Here is a 25252-nt window from a genome sequence, read left to right on the forward strand (position 1 = left end):
TCTTATAGAATAGAATTATTACTGTTTTTCTTAAAAAAAAAAAAAAACAAACAAACCCAAAACTAGAAACAACATTGTCTTTGAAACATTACCTAAAGCAAGCAAGGAAAATACATGTGAAAAGCAAAAAATTGGTGAGGAATTCATCCAGGAGCCTGTTTTTCGGTATTCCGTGGATTCCTTTTGTTTTGCTGAGAGGATAGATTGGCTTGTAAGAAAGGACTGAATCAAACAATAGTAGCTTCTGTCTTTCATTTTTTTCCTGTCCAGGAAATGGTAGCTTGAGCTAACCGTATTCTCAGCATACAAATAAGCCAATTAAAGCTGCCCTGGCCCTTTAGAAAACTTATTGAAAAAGATGGCGTTTTAAATAAGAAAACCACAGTGCTCGACAGCCTGCCTTTGTCTCTCTGGCTTTGGCATTGTTGGGGTAGTTTCATTTGTCCACTGAAGTGTGTGTCTGGAAACACTGTCTGTAGAAGGGAATTCTGCTGGAAAGCAGATGAATGTCTTCCCTCCAATACTTAATCCCGAAGGAGTAGTAAATTATGCTTCTCTCTAGTAATGCAGCCAGTGCCCCACAACGGAGAAGGGCATTAGCATCCTAATGGAGGCAGCTGATTGATTTCTATATTGATTGCATCAAGAACACTGTGTTCTGTAAAATTTAAGGCTGATTTAATCCTAAAATTGGTATGGCAAGTACATTTAAATAATTTTAAAAATGTATATAATAATTTAAATTATTATATATACATATATATGTATATATATATATATATTTACAAAATTTACAAGCAAAGCAACATGCTTAGGCAGTTTCCTTGAAATGAAAAATCACATATTAAAAGAGTTCAGAAATTACTTACCATTCAGTCTATGTCTGCAAGTCGGGTTATTATGGCCACATAGGACTTGTTTATCAAACATTATTCTTCATGATATGCCTTTCCAAATTAAAGGAATGCATCTAATGTGAGTTTAGAAGGTTGGCAGGACAAAACCAAACAGGGGCATTGGTATTTGTGGGTAATTTTTGTTCAGTTTCGGGTACAAGTGAGGCTAAATGACTCAGCTATGTTTTGTATCTCTTGCTTACATTCACTATCACAATAGCTTCTCCTACTTCTGCTTTAATTTCAAATGTGTTCTCTTAGCCATGACAGATTCCAGACCTGTAATCTGTAGACAATGCCCTGTACTCCCCACTGGGATCCACCAAGTTTTTGCTTTGTGCTGCATTTGGATTACATTCCTCTGTCTCTTTTAATAAATACAATTTAAACGTGGAATCAAGCTCCATTCTTAATTAATTTTCCCCTCCCCAGAACTAACCCCCATTATGGAACTGGCGTCATTTTCTGTTTGAAGACTGAAATAGGTGGACATGTTGTGTGCATCCTTCTGAAATAGATGGACATGTTATCTACATCCTTCTGGTCTGATTTTTTAATTCAGCATCATAATGGTAGAGCTCCCTCCTTGATACATTCATACCACATTACTTCATCTGAATAACCATATAGTATTCTTTGTACAAATAGATCATTCTGATGGACAGTAAGGATTACTTTTCGGGTTGAATCATGCTGGATGCCTCTCACATGTGTGCAAGACTATCTTCGGGTTTCATACAAAGAAACGGAGTCACTGACTTGTGTAGTATGTATAATTTTTGTGTCTCTGTATAATTCTCAAGAAAAGTTGTAGGTGGGAAAGTGGCCGTATGGAACCTTGTATAATAGTTTTCTAAAGCCGCCGCCTGACATGCATTTGCTGCTTGCTTTCCTCTCGTCGTTTCTTGTGACTTGTCCTGCAGTTCTGGGTTTGTTTGTTCCTCCTGGGTACTTCTCCCTTTCATTCCCGACCTTCTTGTTCTCCAGAACAGTACTCTTCTGTACTGTCCATGTTTTGGGTGTTGTTTTCTCCAGTGTCTGATCAGGCTTCTAACACGGGGCTTCTTAGAGCATTCTGTGGCATTCTTTTGCAGTTTACTGAAGTCACATTTATTAATCACTATATTCTTGCTTAGTAATTCCTTACATAACGTTGTGTAACAATATCTTCCAAAAAAACAAAAACAAAAACAAACAAACAAAACCCCAAACCCTCAAGTCTGTATTTAGTCAAAATGTTCTGCTCATATTTAGTAAGTTTTAGACAATCCAGAACTTATTTGTAGGTCAAGGGGTAGAAATAGGAGAAATGACTTAAACTTTTAAGCATCTTTAAAGCTTTATATACTGTATTTTGGAAATCTCCGTGAGCCTCGAGAGACACTGGAAAGTTGGAAAGTATCCTTTTAATTCTTCAGAACTTAATTATTTCTACCTGGTATGTCATCGTTTTTATTTAAATATATTCTATTCTTTTAAATTATTTATGAAGTAATCTATTGCTTTGGAGGTCTTCAACATGAACATAACCTGCGAGGCAAACGATCATAGATCATATATCGCATTAGTGCAGAAGATGCAAGGCTCAGCTCAAGAGAACGTTAGCAAAATCATTTATTAATGAAAGAATGCCGTGTGCAGTACCTGTTGAGACCTGAAGCTGACGGTTTCTGGTAAATGAAGAGACCACCATTTCATAACTGAAAAACAGACAAGACTCCCAGACTTTCTTATTTGCTGATGTGCGATGTGACCCTGACCCCACACAGTCAGTCAAGAAGCAGTTTTCTTTCCAGTTAAGGAACAAACTTTAAGGTATTCTGGTTGCCGCTTGAGAAGGAGATTTATGGGATTAGATATCTACCGAGGGGTGGGCAGCAGAAGCCGCCTTCTCAGGCTCGCTGGGGTAGACAGTGGCGTTGTCAGGGTGGGTCCTTTCCTGACTTACTGATGCTCAGCTCTCTGGCCAGTGCACATAGGGGGCTGTTAACCAAGCTCCAGACACAGCGCTGTGGTTCTAAACTCATAGAACTGGCATACTGATTAATGTTCAAAGCTTATTTTTGTCTCTCCTTATTGCCATGGTTACAGAACATGCTGTTTTAGTAGTATGAAGATTTCTTTCATATAGCATGATTTGTTTCCAGAAATGACTGATGCATAAAGCCGGCTATTGTATATTTTCTTCAGAGAAACTATTATTCAGATTGGGGGCCAATAAAAGTCAGTACGCCTGGTTCTGGGTAAATTTGCTTCTATAGAGCTTTTGGCATAGCTTGAGTCAAGGGAATTATACTTAGGTTCATATAATGCTCTATAATCTCACTATTAGCTATTACCATATCATTTAATATTTCAAATGTTTCTGCTTGAATACAAATAAGATTTTCTTATGTATTTATTTGTGTATTTTGTTTTTGTTTTTCGAGACAGGGTCTCTCTACATAGCTCTGGCTGTCCTGCGACTATCACTGTGTGAACCAGGCTGGATTTGAACTAAGAGATCTATCTGCCTGCCTCTGCCTCCCAAGTGCTAGTATTAAAGGTGTGCACCACCATCACATAGCTTAAAATAACATCTTTATAGAACCGGGGCATACTGTCTTCACTACTCTGTAACAAGAAGCAAAACAATGTTTTTGCCATTTTAAAGTTGGAAATAATATTCCAAGTCTTTGTGGGACTTCCATGATCTAACAAGTGAGATGCTTGGAGCACTTCCCAGAGTTGGTGTTCTTACTTAGCCAACGTTTGTTGATGAAATAAATCTTGACTTCAAATTAGACTTTTTCTGTCCATTTCATCCCAGGTCAATTCAAAGAACGCTTAAATGAACAACTCACTTTATTTGCTTGACAGAAGTAACAAAAGCAAATGGAGTGCTGTGGTCACTCACAAACGTGGATCAGGTACCAATGTTTAGTATATTTAGCAAGGATCCCATGAATTATTACATTGTATGAGTCATCTTTATATGAACGTTTTATTGGAGTTGCCTAGTTTTGTAGAAACAGTGTACTGTGAATAGAGGCTGAGTTCTCAGTCCCCTTCCCATCAGTCTCTGTTCAGTGCTCCTGGCTGCAGACTGGCTCTCTGCTGTGTTAGCATTGGAGTCTGTGTCTGCCTGCCTAGAGTTCCCTCCCGGCTGGTTAGCCTCTGCTTGCTAAAGGGAAGAGAGACTTCCTCACAACACATTTCCTTTGCTCAGTCCTTCTGTGCACTGCGATCTGGCTTTGTGTCCTGGCTGAGCATTTTGCCTTCACAAAGCTCCCACTCTCTTTAAAAGTGGCCTGTTGATCTGCCTGCGGCCTTCCCGGACTTTCTGTTCATAGAATATGGATCCATGTTATTTTCCTCTGTTCCGCTGCTCTTTGGTGACAGCCTATCACCTCAATGGACAGGTTTTGCCCAAGAAATAATTGTTAAATAAATGTTTCCTTCAAAGCACAGAGATCTCGGCACATCAAAAATCCCCAACATTGATTAGTCGCCGTCCTGCTTTTCCTTCAGATCCTTGCTCTGACTTTTGCTCTAGTTTTGATTTTTCTTTCTCGGATGCTGGTGTTTCGGTAGCCGTCTCTTGTCGCTCACTGTGCTGCTTGTTTTACAAATCGCTCCCAGAGAGGTCTTTTCATACCTAAAATGTCTTGCCATGAGCTGCTGGGCCTTCCTTCCATGGGCACCGCACTTTTCTTAGTTGCTGACTGACGTTCATCTTTCCCTTTAATCCTGCATTTCCTTCCTTTGGAAGTAAACCTTGGGGACACTTTCCTTCTGCATCCCTTTCTTCCTGACTTGTTCTTACCTCAAGTTCTAGATTTTAGAATTTATGTACCCTTTTAGTTTTAGTCTCAACCTCTTCTATTTTTTTATTTTTTATTTTATTTTTGATTCTTTCTTTTTACTTTTTTTTTATCTTTTTTTACACTCCAGATTTTTTCCCCTCCTGGTCCACCCTCCGACTGTTCCACGTCCCATACCTGCCCCCCCTTCCCCCGTTTCCACAAGGAAGTCCCCACTCCACCCACCCTACCAGACCTCTAAACTCCCTGGGACCTCCAGTCTCTGGAGGGTTAGACACATCTTCTCTGACTGAACCTGCGCCCAGCAGTCCTCTGCTGTATGTGTTGGGGGCCTCATATCAGGTAGTGTATGCTGCCTGGTTGTTAATTGAGACTGCTGGTCCTCCTACAGGGTCACCCTCCTCCTTAGCTTCTTCCAACCACAGTTTCCCCTCCACCTCATGCTCCCAGCCCTCCCCAACCACCTATGCACTTCCCTTTTCCCCAGGTCCACCCCTCCTCCTCCCCTCAGGGAAGAGCAGGCCTCTCTGGAACACCAACCAAATATAAGAAGCAACATTAAGACCAGGCATACCATCACATCCAGGCTGGACAAGGCAACCCAACAGGAGACAAAGGGTCACACAAGTAGGCAAAAGAATCAGGGACAGCCCACGCTCCCATCGTTAGGGTTTCCACAGAACACCAAGCTACTCCACAATAACATATGCTGAGGACCTAGGTCAGACCTATAGGCTCCCTGATCTCTGTGAGCTCCCATGGGTTCTAGTCAGTTTATTCTATGGGTCTTGTTCTTGTGGTGTAACCTGGATCCTCTGGTTCTTCCAATCCGTCCTTCTGCTCCTCAGTAGGACTCCCTGAGCTCCATGTAATGTTTGGCTCTGGCACTCTGCATCTGCTCCAGCAGTTGCTAGATGAAGTCTCTCTGGTCTCTCCGAGGACCATTATGCTAGGATCTGGTCTCAGCACACTCTGCAGGCAGGAAAATCTGCAGGTCGGAGGTTTTGTGACTGGGTCGGTGTCTGGCCTCTACGTGAGGCCTTGCCTGGTTACAGAAGATGGCCAGTTCAGGCACCATACCCTCCGTTACTAGGAGTCTTTGCTAGGGTTACTGCCAGATTCTGTGATGAATTCCCACTGCAGTAAGTTTTCACCTCGCTCCCCATTCCAGTAGTTGCTCCAGGATTTTCTCCCTCCCCACACCAGATCCGTCCTGTCCCCAACCCCTCCTGCCCCCGGTCCACCTGTGAAATCTATTCTATTTCCCCTTCTCTGGGAGATCCTTGCACCCCCTCCCCACTTAAGGCCTCCTGCTCAACCTCTTCTTAAATGAAAATATTTGATTCCTGTGACTAGAGTGCATGTTCCTCTTTCTATATACCAATAATTCTGTGTGCATACCAAGTTTTATGTGATCCTTCCACTAGAGCTTGAAATGGCAAGAGTTTGAAACTGAGGAAAATCAGATCCAATACTAGCATGCCTAAAATTTAACTATACGTTGGCATATACTGCAATCGGGTAAACAGGAACTGGTGAGACACGTTGCTCATACTGGACTTGACATGTTCATAATCCAGAAAGCTTCACAGAGTTGAGTTTAATTGGCATCCAACATGGATGTCCTCTCCTCACATGGAAAATACATTTTGTGCTTGCGTTGTGTCACGACTGCTTTGTCCTTTACAATCTTTTGACGTATTTTTCAGTGAAAAGAATAAATGCGTGAATGGTTATAATGCTTGTAATTCCCAGGACCGACAATATCTGCAAATTCCACGCCCCTCATGGCATTCATGCTGGGAGCTCATTTCGGCTAAGGTTTTAGGCAGACCGTGTTCTCCTGGTACCGGGATTTTTCTTGGCTACCCAGTACTCCTCTCAGATGCCCAATCACAGGAGAATCCTGACTTTTTTCTACAGTTTGGATAACATAGAATTGGAGCCTTGGAGAAAAGCTGAAACTCTCATTCCATTTAAACCAAACCACTCGTCCAGACTGGCGGTCTCAACAGGTTAAATGGAATGCTGACAGATTTCAAACCATTTCTAAAAGAAACGCTGAATGAAGTGTGGACCCAGCAGTTTCTAAGTTAGCTCCATTTTCTCTCCATTGATTTAACCATCCTTATCACGGAGCCTTCTTTAAAAGGGAAATGGGTCTTATTAAGCCGTTTCTTCTTTATTTTTTTCCTGTGAGCACAGGGTACGAACCCACCAGTGGAACTGCAAAGCGAGGAAAAGACGTCTGTGGAGATCTTGTTGTTCTCTGTCTATTGTTTGTGTCTGCAATTTTCCTGGTGGGTTCTCTCAGCGCACAAAAAGGGGTGTCGTGAAAAACAAAGGCAACGGTGTAGGGAGGAAAAGATAAGTTACCAGAAAGCAGGCTGGCTTTGAAGCTTTATTGAACATTTCTTTCTTACGCTAGCTCCCCTGGGAGCCATGCACAATTACATTGATACATTGACTATAGTAAAATAAAACAGGAATATGCTCCTGCTGAAAGTATAAATTGGTTTTTCATTCAGGAGAGCATCTTAGCAATTTATACCAAGAAGCTTTGCAGCATCTATGCCTTCGATACTCCCCAGGAAGTAATCGAAGGCTTTGGCAGAGGTACTCAGATTTTAATTAAAGCATTGTTTGCAAATGTGAGAAACTAAACACCACTAACCATACTGTAGGTGGGTATTCCATTTTCTTTAATAATATAATGCTAGTCTTAAAGAATATTGACTACCATGTGTCGGCGCCAGCACCGACACAGTACTGAGAGTCGGGTGAAAGCCTATGGGATGAAGAAAACACGCGCGCACACACACACACACACAGGTTATCGTGTCAAGCCAGGAGAGGAAGAGAGGAAGAGAGAGAGAGAGAGAGAGAGAGGGGGGGGGAGAGTGGAAGAGCTGAAGGAAGAGTGAGAGTCTCCTGTAGCTTTATTCACCACTTATATACCCAAGTCTCCAGGTAGAAAATAACTGGGAAGCACAGTGGGAAACCCTGGCTCGTGACTACCTGGCTCGTGACTTCAGTAACAAAAGACAGACTAGGAGACCTGAATTAATTAGGGAGAAATCCGAGAAGACCAGCCTAAATCTCAAGGATAAAGGCTGAGGAAGCAAAAGGCAGAAGTAAATTGACCACCACCCAGGTGTAGTCCAGGTGTGTCAGTTCCACATGCATCAGCCGGGCTCAGCAGAGGTCATGCAGTGGAGACACCGGGTGTTTACTACTTGGTCTTTTCTTCCTGTGCCGTAAATACATGGGAGAGGCCTCCGTCCAACAATCCCATGACTTTAACTGTGGCCATACAGTTACAAAGTGGCCAGGCCCAAATCCAATATGGCTCACTACATCTCCCCCGTTACTCTTTTATAAAAGACCGTTAGGTGGAAGTAGTGGTCTGAGAGAGATCAGACATGCCTCACAGAGTGCCCAGCTCGGCCATGGCGAGGCACTCTTGCAGTTAGGACTGCACCCCAATGGCTATGAATGCTGTAACACACCGTTCTGGGCTATACGTGTGTGTTTATTGGAGGAGAAACTGGGCAGAGGAGCATTTGACTGGCCCGTACGTTTAAACGGGGTGTAGCTACCTCTGTCTTAGGATTGACCTCTCGAACCCCAGCCTCTCTGTCATAGGACCACCTTGTCGCCCTCAAGGCTCCATGTGTAGATTGGTCAAGGGTCAGAGGAAGTTGCCCGTCGCTGAGGAAAGCTACGTTGGATCATCTTCTCATTCCTCTACTTGAGCCCAGGGGCGAAGGAGCAGGGGCCAGATGGCATTAATTTAAGAGATTGTGGAAGTTGAGCCTCTCCCGATAAGTAGTGGGCACCTCATCTGGTTCTCCTCAGCTGCTACCACCAAGGGCCGTAGTCAAGCCGCTCCTGTAATCAAATTTAGAATTCCCAATTGTTAGCAACTACTCCAGAAAGTTCACCCACTGTGCTTGCCTAACAATAGATTGGGGGAGGGTAACTCTAGACATTGCATACACAATGGCTGCAGTAGTAATGGCTACTACAATAGCAGCGAAAATGCCAAGGTCTTTCCCAGGACAGTTCAGGATCGGTCATTCTTCTCTGGAACAAGCAGCAGGCAATGGAACCATGTCTGAGATCTGCAGAACCAGGGCAGAGTTCCCCAGTCCACAGCAGCTTCACACAGGTGGCATTCCTGTGAAGCTACAGACTGCAAAATGACAACACCAGTTAAGGCAGCAAGAGTCACCAGGGGAATGAGGGGGGCAAGGGTAACAGCTGGAGTCCAGTCTTCTTCAGCAAGCAGCAGTGCACAGAGGGTCGGAGTGCAGGCCGAGGTGGGACGGGACACACGCAGTGGTAACACTGACTGTAGCAACACCAAAATCTCTGTGATGACAAAAGATGAGGGGGAATCTTCCATCTTCCTCCAAGGGCACAGGAATGACTCCAGGGAACCAAACCAGGAGAGCTGAATCTTCATGCTCCCAGGATCAGCATGGCTCACCAGCCACTCAGGCAGCTGGCACACTCCTGTAGCATCCTGTAGAAAAACCATAAAGATTCCCTCTTCCCCATAAAAATACCTGGACAGGATCATGCCAATATGTGTATCTTTCTATTTCACCTAGGCAGAAGTATGCCTAGTTGTAGGGTGCCATAAATACTCAGAGTTCCTTGGCATCCAAATTTTAACATTGAAATAAGAATGTATACCAAATTATTGTTTCCAGCATTAATTAGAAATGCCAAATCCTGTAAACAAGGTCCAGATTTAGCCTTATTTAGAAATCCCTGAGTTGGCAGGGTGAGGCTGGGCATTGAAAGTAAGCAACTGGAGTCTTCCTCTTTTCGTGAGGGTGTGTTATCAACTCCATTACCATTTTCAAAGAGCTGGGGACTGAACCCAGGGCCTTGTGGTTGCTAGGCAAGTGCTCTACCACTGAGCCAAATCCCCATGGACTTAGGCTTACGATACAACCTTAGAAACACAGCACAGTCGCACTGGCCAGTAGTTGACGTCTCTCCTCCTTCCGTAAGCACATGTGGTGAGTCAGATCCTGTGCTCCTGAGGTTGTTGAGATGGTCATCGGAACAGTTTGGTGGGTTTCTTTCTGACCTGTCCCGTGCTCATGCAAGCACACACATATGTTTCAATCTCAGCTCCGTAGGTTTCTATTACCCAGGAGGCTTTTTAAAAGTACTGAGTACAAGCCAAGTTACTTCTGGGAACTAAAACAAGAAAAACGGTATTTTCCTTTAGGTTTTTCTAAACTCCAAGTCTTCTAAAAAGATAGCATTTTTAAAAAGCAATTAAAGGAATGGAATAAAAAAATCATAGAGAATCAGGTAATTTTAATATGGGAAGTAAATGCCCAGAAGCATTAGGGATCAGCTGATAATCCTACCCTTTCCCCAACAGGAACCTAGCGATAGCCATCAGAACTCAGACCAGCTTTTACTTTAGCAGCATAGCTCTGTTGCTCTGGGTGCCCACTCCTCCAAGAGTACAGAGCAGAGGAGTAATGAACAACTGAGAGTGTTTTTTAAAAATCAGAGTTGCAAAGTTTAATTTTAATTGTTGTGTGAACTGTGAGAGGATGGTTTCACGTGGGATCTGAGGACCTCCCTAAGCTGGCTGTCACTCAGGCTCAGTGGTTCTCAGCCTTGTTTGCACCTTATAAACGTCTTGGACCCTTTGAAAATCCGATTGACTGCTTTCCATCTCAGTGATTCCGATAAATATAGACAGGAATGGAGCCAAGGAAGAGGAGCATCATTTCTTCACATAAAACCTGACTTTAACTAGAGTCAAGAGAGATAAGAGTTCTGGAAAAGGTAGCAATGATGACATGCTACACAAATGTATAAATTCTTCCCTGTGTTATTTGTTCATGTTTGTGTTTGTGTGCATGCATATGTACACACATGTGGAGTCGCATCAGGTGATGACCACTGGACAGTGTTGGACAGTTCTCTTGGCAGGAGATGGAGGCCCCTGACCTTCCCCTAGGGAGTTCTGCCTTATAAACACTAATTTAGGAATGGGTAATTTCCAACTCCAGAAACTGGTTCTGCCTCACTCTACCCCCACCCCCTCTTAGAGTTGTGTAAGTAAAAGTAGTAATGATACTTGAGAGCTGCCACTTCTGGTCCTTTTAAGAAAATTTAAGGGAAAATTGTGGGGGATTTCTTTTTAGGGAGACATTTTCAGCCTTAGATGCCATCTTTTCAGAATATCAATTATATGCTTGTCCGTGGCTAGTTCTTCCATTGGCCTGGGAAATACATCATCTCATCTGGTCTTTGTCCATTAGTTATATCAAACCGGGATTATTCAAGATTGCATCATTAGATTTCAAAGAAAGCTAGAGCACTCTGTATCTAACTCAAATAATTCACACTTAATCGGTCCTCAAGGGGACATTGTGCCCCAGTGAATGAATCTAACCTGATTTCTACTTTTTATTCCTGAGAGGGAACATTGAGGAATTGTGGTTTCCTGGAAGGCATTTTTCTCTTTCCCATATCTATTTCCATCCACATATTTGAAAGACAGAGCAGGCAAATCAGTGCTATTCAAAGACCCTTGGTGGATAACTCTTAGTTTTTTTTTATAACACAGATGTTCATACCTGCATTATTTATATTAAGGTACTAATTACACTTCTTATAATTAGTAAATGATTAGTAAAGCTGACTCTGGTGCACCACTAGCCCGGTATATTACTGATTTGTAAAAGCAAACAAACAAACAAACAAAAACCTGTTTCACATACACCTTGGATCGAGAGGGCTCATGCTAAATAGAAAAGAAAAGCTCATTTTTAAAGTGGTTTTATAGGGTTGGGGATTTAGCTCAGTGGTAGAGCGCTTGCCTAGCAAGCACAAGGCCCTGGGTTCGGTCCCCAGCCCCGAAAAAAAAAAAAGCCAATAAAGTGGTTTTATTAGTGGCCTTACTTGTCACTGTGACAAAGCACCCGACAGAAGTGACTTAGGTGAAGAAGGATCTACTTGGGCTCAAAGTTTGTGGATAGAATCCAGCATGAGGGGGCGGCATGGCAGTAGGGACAGTTGTGTGGACAGAATGGCAGTAGGGACAGCCGTGTGGACAGAAGTACATGGCAGCAGTCTTTTGCAACTTGGTAGAAAGGTTCCAGAGAACCAGAGTGAAGCTGGTCTGGGCTATAATCCTCAAAGGTCACCACCCTTAGGGACCCAGCTTCACCAGGCAGAGGTTCCTATAAGCGTCTCAAATAGCACCCCAAGCAGGGTTCCAAGTGATCAAACTCATGAGCTCGTGCGTGGGAGACATTCTATATTTATACCACAGTACAACAGCCATATCTCAAGTGAGTACAGTGACTAACATTTTTCTCCTGGATCTGGAGATTGAATTGCAGCCCTGGTGCATCACATGTGCTCTGCCACTCTGCTATATCTCTAGCTCTTTTTAAATATAGCAACATTTTCTGTGTACTCATTGAAGTTTTCATATATATATATATGATAATCTTGATAACAAATGTTCATCATCACCACTCATCTTCCTTTTCTTCCCCACCTCATTTCTCTCTCAACTTTATGTGGGTGTTTTTTTTTTTTTTTTAAATTTTTTTAAGGAACTCAAATTTGTGTGAAATAGATTTTGGACCAACTCTGTATTCAAAAAGCAATTAAACCATTACCATGAATTGCTTTTTTTTTTTTTTTTTTTTCCCCAACAGTCTCCCTACCTATATTCTCATTCTTACTATCTACGTTACTCATTTTAAAGTTGTATAAGAAACAATTGACATAAGCTTCATATTTGTGCTCTCTCTCTCTCTCTCTCTCTCTCTCTCTCTCTCTCTCTCGTCTTCCTTTTCCTCCCCCCTCTCCCTCCCCTTCCTCCTCCTCTTCTTCTTTTGGATTATAGTTTTAAATCAGTCTTCTCCAGTTTTCCAACTCCACTGAGGTGAGCGACCATGTCCTCAACCAAAGAAGCCTCTGACTGGATTCTCTTGCTGAGCCAGTCTCCAGCCTCAGCTTTCTTGTCAGCATTACTCCTTCTGTAGACCCCTCTGTTGGCTTTCCCCGTTGTGAATCTTGATGTTGCTCACTCTCCAGACCTTTGAGCCAAAGCCAGTTTCAGCATGGCTCTGGCACAGGGAAGGAGATAATTGTGAAAATAATAGAGACCCTCTCTGGTAAAACTGCCACAGAGCAATCCCCGGGCAAAGTTCCTTCACATAGCCTCAGGACTTGAGAGGTGGCTTGGCCTTTATGTTACAAAGGTCGAAGGTTGGACACATTCTTGTTTGCCAGCTCTGGGTGTGTGGGCATGTGGACACCTTCCTTGGTGATCACTACATCATCCTTACCAAGTTCATAAATGGCAATCCAGCTCTTTGTGGGTATCAATCTTGGAGGCTGCAGGGTTGGACACCAAGGCTGGGAAGGAAGCTGTGTTTGTTTTCTAAGAAGAAGTATCACTGGTTGCTCCTTTTTGGTGATTTGTGTCCTTTCCATGGTGTCTTTTCTGTGGAAAAGTTTGCTGGAGGAAGCTGTAAAGAATCAGAAAATGTGTCCTTTGTCTAAAGTCAAAACTTAGCAAACGCATTTGTTCCCCATTCAGTCTTCTGCTTGAGTCTTATCTGTCTCCTTTGTATCGTTCTTTGCAATGACTCATTGCTTCTTAGTGACCCTACCTTGTGTGCCACAATAAGAAACCCACTCATTAATTCTCTCATTCGAATCATTCAAAATAAATCATTCAAAACCAAGCATTAGTGTTTGAGGATATTGCAATAAATGAAAAAGTCCAAACTTTCAAAGAGCTATAATTCTAGTTAGGGAGTCAAACAACAACAACACAAGCGGTAAATTGATGCGTTTTAAGAAGGTAGGGTAGAAGAGATTATCGGTTGGGGGTGAGCTTGGACCGTGTTAGGAGCTTGGGTGAAGCTGATTCGTTTCCACTGAGGAAGAGGGCTCTGTGAGCAGGAGCTCAGTCAAAGCCCAGTAGCTCAGGGCGCTCATTCGCGCCCCCATGGAGTGTCTTAGCTGTGGCTTAAAAAGACTCTTTGTATGATCTGTTTCATTAGCTGAGGTGAACCCACTTCAAGCTTCTATTCCTACAGGGAACAGCCAGGATTTTATTTGTTCTATAACATTTTTTTCCACCTTTGAAGATTATGTCTTTGTATCTCCTTAATTTCTTAGATTTGACATTTTCAGTGAAATAAACAGGTTTCCAGGTTATTGCAAATGAAATTGTTTCCAAGTTAAATGGTATTTTTTTCTCTCTTTTTATCCCTTTCCTTTCCTCCCTCCCCTCCTCTCCCCTCCCCTCCCCTCCCTTCCCTTTCTTCTTCAGAGCCAATACTATTTTTTGGATCTAATTCTGGGGCTTAAGCAATAAGAAGGTAGCTTTTCTATTTTGCTGAGTGTTTTTTTTTTTTTTTTTTTTAATTCAGTGCTGTGTTGTGCCTTTAAGAGAAGGCTGTTAGTACGTTGGTCCATTTAAAATGCTGTGGAGATTAAGCTGCGTAAGCCCTCTCCACTCTGCCTTACAGAAAGCATAATTATATGGCCTTTCTCTTCCTAAGCTCCTTTGCTGTCCTCAGCTCCTTTCTAAGCTTTTAGCTCTTGTTTCAATTAAATAGGGAAATTGAACTCACGTCCTGGAAGAAAGGCTTGCAAAGCATCCATGTTGGTGGCTTGTTTGTAGCTGTGATAATAAAAGGTTTTCCGTGGTCCATTATCTTGCATTTAGGAAATTCTGCCCTTGTGCAGTCTATAGTGAACTTCCCAGGTTAAATGCTTGCATGTGATGTCATACTAGTTTCTATTTCTTGTTGTTATTGTAGCAATGTATTCTTCACTGTTAACCGTGGGATGAGGCACAGATCTCTGCACTGAAGTCACAATCCGGCCATGATTTCAGGAGACGGCTATGGAACCCTAGTGCTACCTGATTCTCCCAGGGGCTTGGCGCTTCTGGTCTTCTCCATTCTCCTCCTTGCGCTACAACTCTCCTTTCTTCATCTTCTCTTTTTCCGTGCTCCACCCTTTTCCCATTCTGTTTATGTTCACATGGCAACCCATAAGAGCACAATGCTGTCCCCACAGTGGACACTGGATGGAGCTTGGGTACTCTTTTTTTTTATTTACATTTCAAATGTTATTCCCTTTCCTAGTTTCCCGTACATAAACCCCCATCTCATCCCCCTCCCCCTTTTTCTATAAGGGTGTTCCCCCTCTGCAACCATCCATCTCTTCCCACCTCCCAACCCTGACATTCCCCTACACTGGGGGGCGGGGTCAACCTTGGCAGAACCAAGGGTTTCTCCTTCCATTGGTGCTGAACAAGGCCATCCTCTGCTACATATGCAGCTGGAGTCGTGGTTCTGTCCATATGTAGTCTTTGTGTAGTGGTTTAGTCCTTAGGAGCTCTGGATGGTTGGCATTGTTGTTCTTAGGGGGTTGCAAACCCCTTCAGCTCTTTCAATCCTTTCTCTAATTCCTCCAATGGGGACCAAGCTTGGGGACTCTTATGGAAGAGTTGAGGGAAGGGTTGAGGGATATAAGAAGAACCTAGTGGCCAGGCCTGCTGTAAAATAGGAATCTCAGCCATCTGTCTCAGGTTTGAAAGCTAACACAGAGGTTTTATCAAAGTTGTTTGTCTTAGTTAGGGTTACTGTTGCTATGATAAGACACCGTGACCAAAGCAACTTGAGGAGGAAAGGGTTTATTTGGGTTATGCTCCCGTATACCTGTTCCTCAAAGGAAGTTAGGAGAGGAACTCAAACAGGGTAAGACCGGGAGGCAGGAACTGATGTAGAGAGCTTGGAGGGATGCTGCTTACTGGCTTGCTCTTCATGGCTTTCATAGACTGCTTTCTTATAGGACTCAAGACCATCAGCTCAGGGAAGTGCCATCACAATGGACCGGGCTCTCCCTCATCAGTCACTAATTAAGAACATGTCCTACAGACTTATCTGCAGCCCGATCTTAGGGAGGCGTTTTCTCAATTAAGGCTCCTTCCTCTCACATGACTCTAGTTTGTGTCAAGTTGACAGAAAACCAGCCAGCGTAGCGTGTATTTGGTCTTGGAGAGTGACTAGTGATCTGTTTATGTAACAACATAGAGGAAGATGCTGCAAAGTTGTTCTGTCAAGTTCTAGATTGTAGGTACGTTAGTCTTTGCAGGTCATAGGTCACTGACACAACTGTCAAGTTTGCCAGTAGAGGGGGAAAGTAGCTATAGATTCATAGACCAATGAGCTTGACTGAGTTACAAGAAAAGTTTTTTGTTTTTTGCTTTTTATGCAATCAGGCCGTGGGTCAGAGTTGGTGTGTAGGCTGCGGTTTGCTGGATCATGGAAGGGCAGGGTTAGAGGGAAGTAGGTTGCAGAGGAAGGCGGTGGCAGAGGATTTTGGATGCTAGCCTCGGGCTGGGAATCGATATCCTCTTTAATGAAACCAAGTCTGGTATGTTTCTGCTCAAAGTTATAAATGCACAGACATTTCAATCAGAACCAGATGTTTTCTATTTATACCTTAGGAGAGCTGTGTGCCCAGCTTAAACTAAGACATTTCTGTGACTGAATATGAAATGTATTAAAGTGATATATGGAGAGCAAACAAGGCCTCTGAATGCCCCCACTAAAGTCTGAGTTGGGTCAGAAGCAGAGACTTGGCATCTTTGGAGTTCTTACTATAACTACTCCTTAGGAAGGGACCGAAAGTTCAGATCCTAGAGAAAATCAGAAAACGCTTGGCCAGGCCCTCAAGAGTCTGAACTTAAATGTCAGCGTGCACCTTGTTTAAAATATCAGTGTGAGCTAATTCCAAAGTAAATATTCCACCCATATCTCGACTGCTTGTAGGAATCGTTAGCCATATCAACTCTGACATAACTTCTTAATTTCACTGAACTTTATGTTGGGTCTGAAAGGAGGTGCTTTTGTCTGTTTCAGTGTTGCTTTCTCTTCCACTAGCGCCAGTTCTGCAGTCTTTCCCCCCTCCCATGTACTTTTCCCTCTGCCTAAACTTTCTCAGGGCTCCATTAGTGTTTCCATCCCCACTACTAGCCCAGGGCTGGTGTGAACGGAAGTCAGCAGCAATTGAGCATTTGCTGAATGAATTCATGGGGGTAAACGTTTGTCCTTACCCAGAACAAGTGTTTTAAAACTGTATTTCCGTGTTCTCCACTGCTGCCTATTTTCCTCTGAGACATAGTCTCCTAAAGTCTTTTGACTTTATTTCCTTAAAGTATTTACTATCTCCTTTCTAAAAGCTTAGCCTTTGGCCTTGTCTTTCTAGAAAGCAGTATATTAAATGAAGGCACTGTAGTTGCCTGCAGTGTACTGGGGAAAACGAAGGCTGGCTTTTATACCAGAGAAATCTGGACCTTCAGCGGTGTCGTCTGCACTGTGGTAACCGACTTCTTGGAAACGACACAATGAGATGTTGCCAGATTCTCTCGGAAAGCAGTGGGCTTGTAATTCTTCCCCTCTCCCGCACCAAGACGTTAGTGTTACCCTAATATATACCTATAGGCATTTTTAAAAGTCCTTTTCAGAACCTGAGCTCCCTGCCCCTGCCACATAGGAAACTGTTCTTTTAAAAGGACATTTCTTTATGCCGATGTAATGTTCAATGAATTTTATTGATCCACACAACTTAATACACATGATAGGTAGTAATCAGTAATCCCAGGACATAGCTCATCAATATGTGTTTTATTTTAGGTTTTTTTCCCCCCTCAGCATTTAAATTATATGTTTCCTAGCACAGTTTAAATCATTTGTTATTGGACCATTCTAAAGCCAATTGTGACATATTGAAAAGAAGATTGTGTGGGCACGGCATAATGATTATAATTAAGCGACAGAGGAAATAATATACCTACAGGAAGCTGAATAAACAATGGAGAAAAGAAGAAAGATCATGGAGACAATTGCATTGCTGGTAGAAAATTATATATATTTAGTCAAGAGGGATCTGCTTCATGGAATGGCGAAGCCTTTTGGTTGGAGTGGGGAAGGGAGTGAGTCTTCTGCCTGCCAGTGTTGCTTGCTTCGTGAGCTGCCCTGTAGAAGTCAGAGCATCCTGTGTAAGTCATGGGCAGGTAATTCTTTATAACTTAAGCCTTTTGAATTGCTTTGACCAGACTTTTCAGGCCCTTCAGTCAAGGTTTTGTTTCTTTTTCTTTTTCGTCTTTTCAAATTGTTTTTGTTCTAGCTTGTACTGGGCTAAGAGACAAACCATGTTCAAGGTCAGGGCAAAGAGACCCTGATTGACCAATGACTGCTTTTGAAGCATTGGTGGGAGAGGTGCTCCAGTCGATGTGATGAAGGTCACAGCTAAGGAATAATGTGGGACAAGGAGGTGGTATCGGGGGGACTTAGGAGCTGATTTTCTCCTTGCCTTAACATTAAGAGAGACCTTTCAGGTTTGCCAAACAGGATAACATGTATTTCCAGCAATGAACCCTGTGTGTGTGTGTGTGTGTGTGTGTGTGTGTGGGTGTGTGTGTGTTTTGCCTATTCCTGTGTGATGTCTCCCTGTGTGAGTATATGTGAGTGTGATGTGTCTCTCTCTCTCTCCGTGTGTGAGTGTATGCATGTGAGTGTGCATGTTTGTGTGTTTGTGAGCGTGGGTGTGCATCAGAAAATGCCCATATTTTAGGAGGCCAGCTTCATTACGTGGAACCTGGGAGCAAAGAGTTACAAGAGTAACTCAGGGAATCTGAGTTACAAGAGTAAAGCCGGTTAGTCTTTTTCCAAGTTGGACTAGAGAAGAATTTGCTGGCCAGGCCTCTGTGTCCCCTAAGCTTATTAGGTGATTGAAAGTGTGGCTGCAGGGGTTGTCACCAGGGAGGTGTTTTAGTGTTGATAACCTTTCCCCCGCTAAGTATGTTTTCTGATCAAATTTGTAGCACATTCCTGGGGAAGGATCATTTTAAATCATTTTATCAGTCGAGCCCAGCACTGGGTCACCTGGAGCCAGTGTTCTTTGTTTTACTCTCTGTCCTTCTACCGGCTTAGAGCAAATGGGATTTTCAGTTATTTTGTGATTTCCTTTAGGATCTTATCCACACATTGCGATATTTTAATCCAAAGGCTCTGAGAATTTTTCAGACTGGTGTTTGAAGCACATGAATTAATAAAAACCCTCTGTAGGTCTTATTAGTATGGCCTGGGAGGAACTAAAGCATATTTTCGCTTACATGTTCAGGTATCAAGTTGAACAGGAAATCCCTTTAGCGTTTGTTTTTACCAAGGAGGTTTTGCTAGCTTCTTTTTCCCTTTTTTGGGGGGTGGGGTATTTAACATTACTCTTTCTTCCTTTACTGTGTTTTGTACAAAACAAAGTAGCCTATCAATTAAACACATATGCATAGTCATATTTGGTAACATTTAATGTTTGTGTTTTAGAAGCAAAGGACAAGACCTCTGGCTACAGTAAACACAGGGAGCTCACAGAGGGGACTGTGCTGAAATCACATGGGTCACAGCTCATGGGTTTTCTAGGCTGGCTCAGTTTCAGAACTGTTAGCCTGTACGTCTTTGTTTCTGTTTAAGGTTTGGTATCAGTGGGTTTGGTGGCTGACTGGGTAGCAGCTGAATCTCCTCTCTACTTAGATTTTTTTTTTAAAAATATAATACTGTTCTGTTCAACTACATTTAGTATAGAAACCCAATGTGTCATGTTCACGACAATATCTTGCATACACAAGAGTTATAGTTAACATTTAAGTTGGAAGCCATCACTCCAGAGGGCCTCAAACCCACACAAAGGACTGAAGGCAATCAGGGAATCTGTGAAGTAGTCTTCTTCCAGGAAAAAGCACATGGATTGGTTATTTAATACCAAATGGTCACCCCTGAGAACATATATAAGTAATATTATACACACTGAGAAAAGAGGTATATTGGAAGATTTGGAGAGAGGAAAGGGAAAAAAGAAATGATGTAATTATATTATAATATAAAAAAGAAATAACTTTTTTGAAAATTGGAAGTCATTATTTGGTGTGTGTGTGTGTGTGTGTGTGTGTGTGTCTGCATGTACATACATGGTCAAGGGGTACTTTATTTTTCTATTTAGTTGGTATTAGGAATTAAAGTTCTCAATAATGATTATGTATTCTTTGATATACAATAGTGTGACATTTAGCGTTGTATTTGAGCTCTGGAGAGGATCAGAACTATTCTGCTTTTCAGTCTGCTGAACTGCACCTTCCCAAGGACAGAGCGATTGTTCATTAGCTCTGTTTATATATAAAATGATCCAAAAAACACTTTAAGGTGTGGTTCAACAAAGTTGGACTAAACCGCCTGATAGTGCCTGGTTAGCAGTAGTGTGGCGTCGTTAACATTAAGTAGGAGTGTTTCTCGTACCTGACAAGTTTTCTTCACAAAATGATGTCTAGTAAAAATGAGTTTGTTTATGCAAATAAATGTCAATTCTTAAGGAGGTATTTACAAAAGTGCTGGAATGGGTGTGGTGTGGCTTTCTAATTGTAGGAAAAAATTACTACTGTCATGATAATGACCAAACATATTTGTGTTAACTTCATTTTGTTACTTTAAAGAAATTGCTATTCTCCCAAGGGTCCCAATGCTGAATTTAAGGTGACAGAGCTATGGTCACATCTGAGGAATGGCATAGTGGATCTTGACTGGCTGCAGAGCCCACTTACAGGGAAAAATAAAATGTCTTTGGCAAAGATGTTGTTGTAGTACTCCTCCCAAAAGCATCTCCATGGTGCAAGTCCTTTTTTTCTTTTGTTTTGCTGTTTTTGTTTTTGTTTTTGGTCTTTGATTTTTGTTTTGGCCAGGTAGCATCTGGGTAAATTCCAGTGAAAATACAGATCTGTACTTGAAGAGACCAGAGGGTTCAGTAGGGCTGGTTCTAATTCTCATTGTCTTCACTTTAGGTTAGTATGAAATCTTAGGTAGATCAGATTTATATATTTTTTTCTCAGAAAGGTTTCTGTGTGATGTTTCATATAGTTAAAACAGCAACACATTTCTTGCCTTCTAGCCAACAAAAAGGAGCTCACTGTGAAAGGGTGTGTTTAATTAGTGTTAAAACTCTAATTGAAAGCAGACAAAGTAAAAATGTGTTTTCCTCAAGAGCAGTTCAGTGCTCTCCTTTTAAATGACAAAAATTAGAGAAATAATAGTGTGCTTACTGATAATAGATATTCTAATTTATTTTGATCTAGGGAGAATAATATATTTTTGTGCAGCAGTTAATATATACATTCTAAAAGTTGAAAAGTTTTGTCTTGTTATTTGGAAGCATTGAAATGACATTTTAATGTGCAAATGCCATACATTTTTAAGTTCAACCTTATTCAGTTTCTGTTTTTGTTTGTTTCCAGTGTCTGTATTTATGCTGAAAGTCCAAGTAAATGACATCGTCAGTCGCCAGTACCTGAGTCAAGCCGTTGTGGAGGTGTTTGTTAACTACACTAAGACAAATTCTACAGTAACCAGGAGCAATGGAGCAGTATTGATAAAAGTACCCTATCGATTAGGACTCAGCTTAACCATCATTGCTTACAAAGATGGCTACGTCTTGACACCTCTGCCTTGGAAAACTGGAAGGATGCCAAGTAAGTACCTCAGGGGTGCTCTTCACTCACAAATGTAAATGACTTCCCCCTCTGCTGGAGGAAAGCCTATCAAGCTGAAAAGGAGAACACCTAGAGGAAATCCATATACTATGCAGAGAAGGAAAGGAAAGTTTGTAGAAACACTGTTTGTTTGGGATGTTAGAAAGCGAGGCAGTTGGCTTGTAAATAAGAGTCCATACCGTTCTGAGGCGAGAAAAAGCAAGACTGAGATGCCCGTGGGCTCACCATCTGCTGAGCACCTGCTGATGACAGCTTCTCTTTCTTTCCAGACGTCACCTTTGCGCTTTGTCCTCACGTGGAAGAGAGAGCTTTGGGGGTATTTTTAAGGCAGTCTGATTCCACTGATGAAGCTGTTGCTTTCTTAACGTATCACTCCCCAAACCCCACTTCTTAACGCTATAGCTCTCTTTGGTGGTAGAAGTCAGGTTGGCAAAAATCCTGGGATCATAGCGATCAAGAAGGCATTTACTTCATCTCCACAGAGGCTTGTGCACTGCCCAGTTGTGGATGCCTGTGGTCGTTCTTTCTTGCGAGACCCTTCTTTGGTGAGGGTTGATGGAGGCTCTGAACTCTGGGTGTGGCAATTTGTCATTAGCAGTCGTTGTATTGCTGTGTCCTGTTAGCGGAATGATCATAGTAGGTTTTCCTTACGACCCATGATCTGGTTAGTCTCAGGTTCTTGGTCAACTTAGCGATGTCGGGTCTGGGTTCCATTTCATGGAATGAGCTTTAACTTCAGTAAAGTGACTGGCTAATCCGGTAATGTATGCACTGTTATAGCAGTCTGTCTTGCAGACAAGTCGCTGCTGTAGGTCTCAGGGTCTGTAGCTGGGTGATATTGATGATTACCCTGTGTGCAGAGTTCTTTCCAGCATCATGGATCGTAGTCCAAAGCTTCTAAGTGGTCATCGGCTTGATTTCTCTGTGTTCGATGACATACGTATGTGATGTCTCCAGCAACAGGGCTTTTACCATTAGGATGTGACAGTAACCAGTAGCCTTGGCAACTGCCTGTGAATGTTTGGAGGTAGGGATTTATGGAACCTCTTTGTCCAATGACTCAACAAGATGTAACCCATTCCTGGAGCTGAGGGATTTACTTAGTGACATAAAATGTCTAGTTGGGGTGTTGTCTTTCCCATTGTATGATGATTCTACTTACACTTCTCTCATAGCTTCTGAGGTAGTAGTATGTTTCCACATGGCTTTGAAAAGGCCTTTAGAATCAGTGTCCCTCCTCCTAGTCCCTCCTGTACGCCACTCTCTCACCCCTCCCCCACCTAGTCCTATTTTAGTTTCCCCCTTATGTCTCTGAACTACATTCTACTTCTCTTTCCTTGGAAGGTCGCGTCCTCTGTCTTGGACCCTTACTAGGTACCTAACCTCTGTGATCATTTTAATGGGAGTACACACATATAGAAAGCTCTAAATCTAGCATCCCTATGTAAGAGAAACCGTACAGTACTTATCTTTCTGGCTCTGGGTTACCTCACATGGGATGATTGTTTCAAGCTCCCTCCAGCAATTTACTTTCGGGTTTCATTAACAGCGGAATAATATTCCATTGTGTAAATGTACCACCTTTTCATTTCTCATTCATCAGTTGGTGGACATCTAAGCTGTTTCCAATTGTGAATTATTATGAACAGAGCAGCAGTCTCTGTGGTAGGACAGAGAGTCCTTTGGGTATACCAAAAGCTTTTGAGACATACTGTGACAGAGCTAGGCCTGCCTCAGTTTCCCCTACATTAAACACTTCCGTTGTCTTGTTTCAGTATATTCTTCAGTTACACTTTCACTGTTCCCGCAAAGCCAAGCAAATATATGGCTCTTTGAAGACACTGTTTTGATTACTGGAAAATTAACTGGTAAGTGCACTACTCCTTGACTAAGGCCCTTCTCAGAGAATGAGAGAATCAGGGTTGATTTTAACTTGGCAAAACTCCAGTTGGGTATTGATAGTAAGCTGATCAAAAGTAGTTATTTTCTTATTGTAAAATTACATTTTTGTGTATCAGACATTGTCTTTACTATGGACTAAACATAGGACTTGAGGATGTGAGGAAGTAGTGAACATGGCTGTCGGTCCTCTATGTCTCCTCTCTCAGTGGGCCTTTCATGGCCAGTGTGATAGTGATAAGGTCAGAACCTGTTTCTCTGTCATCAGGCTCCTGTGTACTGTTCTCTCCTTTGCCTCCCTAGGCAGCCCTTATCTGGGGTACTTGGTACTTGAACGTCCACAAGAAAGAGTGCAAAAAGCCCCTTCTACCTCCATGTGCCCCTTACTTGGCGTAGGAGAAAGTTAACCATCGTGTTTCTCCTTTGGTGCATATTACATAGTGCCCTGATGAACAACAGCTATTGTTGATTTGTATTGGTAAGTTAGTGTTCGGCTCTAATGTAATGGACATAACCAGAAGGCAGGAAGTCCTCATGAAGGAGTCCATCAGGAGAGGCACGGCCTAAAGAATTGCTTGTGAGAATTCACATTTAAAGCTAATTTATGCATTTCGGATGGATTAAGTAAAGAGGACTTAACAGTACTCAAGTTAGGACTTGAATTTGGGCGTCAAATCAATCATGGAGTGACTTACTACGTAAGGCTGTAGAGCCTCTTTCCCTAGACGTTAAAGCATTTGGTACTCATGAGTTTGACAAGGAGTTGTGTGTTGAGATTTGAAAGTCAACAGGAGACATATGGCTGCAGCGAGGCCTGGTTTCATGCTACTGGGGCTTTAATAAAACTGGATGCAGATATTTTTGTGGTCACTTCTCTCCATAAAGTACCTGCTTCTCTTCTTAACACTCATAAAACACATTTATATTTATTTATTTATATTTATTTAAAATAAATAAACATTTATTTTATATTTATTTATTTTATTTTAATTTTTATTTGGTTTATATAATAGATGTGTGTTCAGTATATGTGAATGTTTTTGTGGACAAGACAGAAAAAATTAAAAACCTTTCTGAGGAAATGTAGATAATTTACTCGGGATGCATACTTTACTTGTAAGAAATTTGTATCTTCAGTAGGATTAGGCCACGTATTTTTAAAATTTTATTTTTTAGGTTGGCATACAAAAATAGTACATTTCATTATGATATCTTCATATGTAAAGGTCACGTAGTTTAACAGAGAATGCTTTAAGAAGTATTTTAAATGATCTGAAAATACCAGACTGTTTCCTCAAATATCTTAACAAGACAGTAATGAATATATAATTGTGATGTTTTACTCCAATGTTTTACAGGTATTATTTTTCTCCCTTTATGCAAAATCCTAGACACTGATTTTGAGAAGAATCTTACATTATTCTTTTAATAGCATACAAATCTTTAAAATTTAATACATTTTCACCATAATAACTTAAATGATTTTTTTCTGCATTTAACAGTAATCTTATTAAAAGTCCAAGGTCAAAGGTAATATATCTGGTAATTTTCCATTTTAATTTTGGGATTGATCCTTGACATATTAAATCCTGTTGGTTACAGAGATGTCATTATGTCACCGAGTTCTCAATTGATAAATGTCAGAAGAGAGTCAGTTCAGTACCTTTGAAATAAAGGACTATATACGTCTGGAATCTGGCACTGGAAGACGTTTAAAGATGGCTGTGTGGCTGTCTGAAGGAGATAGCTACCCAGTTCAGTTTGTGGACAAATGTCCTAAAGGACAGTTCATTTGGAAGTTGCTGGAAACCCATCCTAAACTAGCATAAACCCAATGGAAGCATTTTTTTCTTTTACAAAGCAGGGTCAACTTCAGGCATGATTTATCAGAAGGACTGAAATTGAGATAATTGAAAAATAGTTCTCTCTCTTTCCACTTCTCAACCCTGTGAACATTGCCTCCATTTTCAAACAAGCTCCCATTTTGGGTTACCCGATGGAACCCTGTGGGAGACAAAGCAAACCTTCCATTC

At 41.9% G+C, this 25252-nt stretch overlaps 1 protein-coding gene across 1 annotated transcript in view; it reads left to right on the top strand.

The window, feature by feature from the left end:
• Nucleotides 1-25252, top strand: part of Fam171b (family with sequence similarity 171 member B) — a 55868-nt gene that overhangs the window by 16238 nt on the left and 14378 nt on the right. Inside the window, exons 2-3 of the mRNA XM_032903575.1 lie at nt 21066-21299; nt 23096-23188. Coding sequence (XP_032759466.1) covers nt 21066-21299; nt 23096-23188 — 327 coding nt within the window. The remainder of the gene's footprint in view (nt 1-21065; nt 21300-23095; nt 23189-25252) is intronic.

This window comes from Rattus rattus, chromosome 5, assembly GCF_011064425.1.
Source record: "Rattus rattus isolate New Zealand chromosome 5, Rrattus_CSIRO_v1, whole genome shotgun sequence".
In the NCBI taxonomy this organism is placed as follows: Eukaryota; Metazoa; Chordata; class Mammalia; order Rodentia; family Muridae; genus Rattus; species Rattus rattus.